The 3235-nt window shown below is 64.2% G+C and overlaps 1 protein-coding gene across 1 annotated transcript in view; it reads left to right on the top strand.

The window, feature by feature from the left end:
- The window catches only part of ABR (active BCR-related), a 25508-nt gene that overhangs the window by 4669 nt on the left and 17604 nt on the right, over positions 1–3235 (top strand). The window contains 4 exon segments of the mRNA XM_009882722.1: positions 503–607; positions 1193–1378; positions 2151–2258; positions 3036–3096. Of these exon segments, the coding sequence (XP_009881024.1) occupies positions 503–607; positions 1193–1378; positions 2151–2258; positions 3036–3096 (460 nt within the window).

Genomic DNA, 3235 nt, shown 5'->3' with positions numbered 1-3235 from the left:
CCAGCCACGGGCGGGGGCAGAGCCACCAACGGCCGGAGGGGCAGCAGGGTCCTGCACAGGCTGGGACCTGCCCTGATGCCACTGGGCATTGACCTCCGGGGTGGCACTTTCCCAGGAAAGCCTCCGCTGGGGAAAAGGGTGGTGCTGGATCACGTGGCAGCGCCATCCACCGCCAGGCATGATTTCACCGGGCGCTTCTGGACTCTGCCCTGGGAGAGTCCCGCTGTGCCGCGCGCCACCCTGGAGCACTGCCAGCGGCGCCGGGCTCCGGGCCAGCCGGGAGCAGGGAGGGGAGCAAAACCAGCACAGGCCATGGCTTCCCAGCTGGCTCCAGCCTAGATGTGCTGCCTAGCGGGCACGTGCCCGGCCCTTGCTGCAGAGCTTCCCCGACACTGGTGGGGACACATACCCACGTAGGTATGCCGAGGATGGCCTGGTGGGATGAGGGGTCTCCTCCCATGCCGGTTGCTGGCTCATCCAGGCTCCTTGCTGTCTTGCACAGGGTGAGCGAGATGCTGGCAAAGGCCTGGAGATGCGGAAGCTGGTTCTCTCTGGTTTCCTGGCCAGCGAGGAGATCTACATCAACCAGCTGGAGGCCCTCTTGTTGGTGAGCAACAGGGACATCCCCCAGCAGGGTTGGATGGACTGTTGGGTGGGTGGGTGGGTGGACAGTTGGTTGGATGGATGGACAGTTGGTTGGATGAGTGTACAGTTGGGTGGATGGGTGCACAGCTGGGGAGGAGGGTGGGTGGGTTGATGGATGGATGGATGGATGGATGGATGGATGGAGTCGTGTCTTCCTGTACAGTCTCTCCCAAGCAGGCCTGGCCTGGGCACTACATGGGTGGGAGCAAAGCAGCAGAAGTCGTGCTGGAGCCAGCCTTGCTCTGGCCTGGCTGTCCCCGTCTCACCTCCCCCCCACTGCCAGCGTGCCTGGCGGGGAGGTATTTATAGCCCCACTTCCTCTTGTGGACTCGCTGGCCCTCGTGGCGGAGACGCTGTTGCACAACGTGGGGGTCACCACTGCCATGGACAGGGAAGTCTGTGGGGATGCATGAGCTGAGAGTGGTCCCTCGGTCCAGCTGCCAGCTGAGACCTGTCCCAGCCAGTCCTCGCAGCCAGCTCAGATCCCCCTCATCCCCAGCGTTCCCCTCCCAGTCCTTGTCTCACTCTCCCTTTCCTCCTTCGTCAGCCTATGAAGCCACTGAAGGCCACAGCCACTACGTCGCAGCCTGTCCTCACTCTCCAGCAGATCGAGACGATTTTCTACAAGATCCAGGACATCTACGAGATCCACAAGGAGTTCTACGACAGCCTGTGCCCAAAGGTGCAGCAATGGGACAGCAATGTCACCATGGGCCACCTCTTCCAGAAGCTGGTACGCGCCTTCTCTGGGGCTTGATCTGCTTGGAAGAGGAGGAGGGCTGGGGAGATGGAACACCGTGCTATGGGGCTCAGCCTCATGGTATAGGTCAGCTCACGCCCTGCCACGTGCTTGCCGGTGGCCATGGGCCTTGTTGCATCCCTCCCTGCAGCAGCCGCTGCTGCCTGCCCGAGCCTTCCCATCCCAGGATGGGATGTAGTGCAGCCTCCACGCCCCTCGCCGCAGCGGGGATTCCCACTGCTGGCAGGTCCTGGATGCAACCATGGCAGGGTTTTGGCTGGGGGTGCGTGGTGTGGCTTCACCACGGGGCTGGCAGGAGCCCAGGTGTGTGGGTGACCCTCTGGGGGGAGACAGGGGGGTGCTGCCTCTTCGCTACCTGTTGGTGCTGCGGTGGTGGCTCCCCAGGGCCCCGGGGGGTCCTGCCACTGCTTTGGACTTGAGGCTGTGCCCATGGGTGTCATGGCCATGCTGGGGAGGGGAGGAGGAGAGGGCAGGTCAAAGGGTGCTGGGAAGCGGCTGTAGCTTCAGCCTCCACTGTCCAAGCTCTCTTCGCTGGATTTTGGACAAGTCCCACCATCCTGTCCCAGGCGAGGGCTGTCCCTACAGAGCCAAGTGTGCGGCCCCTCAGTTGGCTACGGTCTGGCAGAGCGTCCTGCCAGGAGGGGACAGTTCTGGGCAGTGTCCCCTCAGTGGCTGCCTGGCCCCTCGCGCTGGCGGGGGGTTTCAGCATCTCGCCAGGTCCCCGGCTAACCCCTGCTCCCCGCAGGCCAGCCAGCTGGGGGTCTACAAGGCCTTTGTGGACAACTACAAAATCGCACTGGAGACAGCGGAGAAGTGCAGCCAGAGCAACTACCAGTTCCAGAAGATCTCGGAGGTGAGCTGGACCGGGGCTGTGGTGACAGGACGGGGATGCCACGCATGGGCTGTCCCGGTGCAGGACAGAGAACATCGTCCCCATGGCCAGGCTGACCACCTGTGCCCCACAGAGATGCTCTCCCAGCCCTGGGGACTCTTAGGGACTGTCCCAGGGGCAGAGCCATTGTTGGTTGTGCTGGAGGGTAGTGGTCTCTGAGTGTTGCGGGGGTTTGCCCCCCGCCTCATGCAAGCTCAGGTTGGGCTCAGCCCTCGGGTTGGGCTCAGCCCTCGCTGCCATCGTTTCTGGGATGCCGGGGCAGCCTGCGCCCGCTCGCCCCATCCAGTGAGCATGAGTGCTGGCCGTTGGGCACCCATGGCTCATCTCCTGCTGGTTGCATCCCCGTGCCTGGCTCCCCTATAGAAACAAGGACCTCCATGGCCGCAGCCTGGCCTCTCGCTCCCTCCGGCTCCTCCGCAGCAGGGCTGTTCAGCTCGGTGGGACCAGCAGCCTCCCCGAGCTGCTGTGGGGCTGGGTGTCCTGCTCCAGGGTGCACCATGGGTCCACCACATCCCGGCTTCTGGGCGCAGCCAGAGCTGCTCCCAGCCAAGCAGCACCCCATACAGTCCACATCTCCATGCCAGCACTCAAATGTGGCCTCCAGCGTGGCCAGGCTGGGGCCGGGGGGAGATATCAGGGTGCAAGAAGGGTTGGGGGGGACTCCATGACCTTGAGCAATGACCTCCCCCCCCACCCCAGCCCACCGCGGGCTGCTCTGATGGGTCTTTCCCTCCCTAGGAGCTGAAGGTGAAGGGCCCCAAGGACTCGAAGGAGAGCCACACGTCCGTCACCATGGAGGGTACGGCGGGCGCGGGCGTGGGGAGGGGGACGCAGCCTTTTGTCTGCACGCGGGACCGGCGCGGATGAATTACTGAGCGGCTCCTGCGAGCGGAGCCCTTTGTGTTCCCGTGTGCGGAGCTGATGAGGAGAGGCGGGGG

This window comes from Charadrius vociferus, unplaced genomic scaffold (genome assembly GCF_000708025.1).
Source record: "Charadrius vociferus isolate BGI_N301 unplaced genomic scaffold, ASM70802v2 scaffold793, whole genome shotgun sequence".
NCBI lineage: Eukaryota > Metazoa > Chordata > Aves > Charadriiformes > Charadriidae > Charadrius > Charadrius vociferus.
Note: the sequence above shows the minus strand (reverse complement) of the source record. Positions and strands in the feature narration are given on the sequence as shown.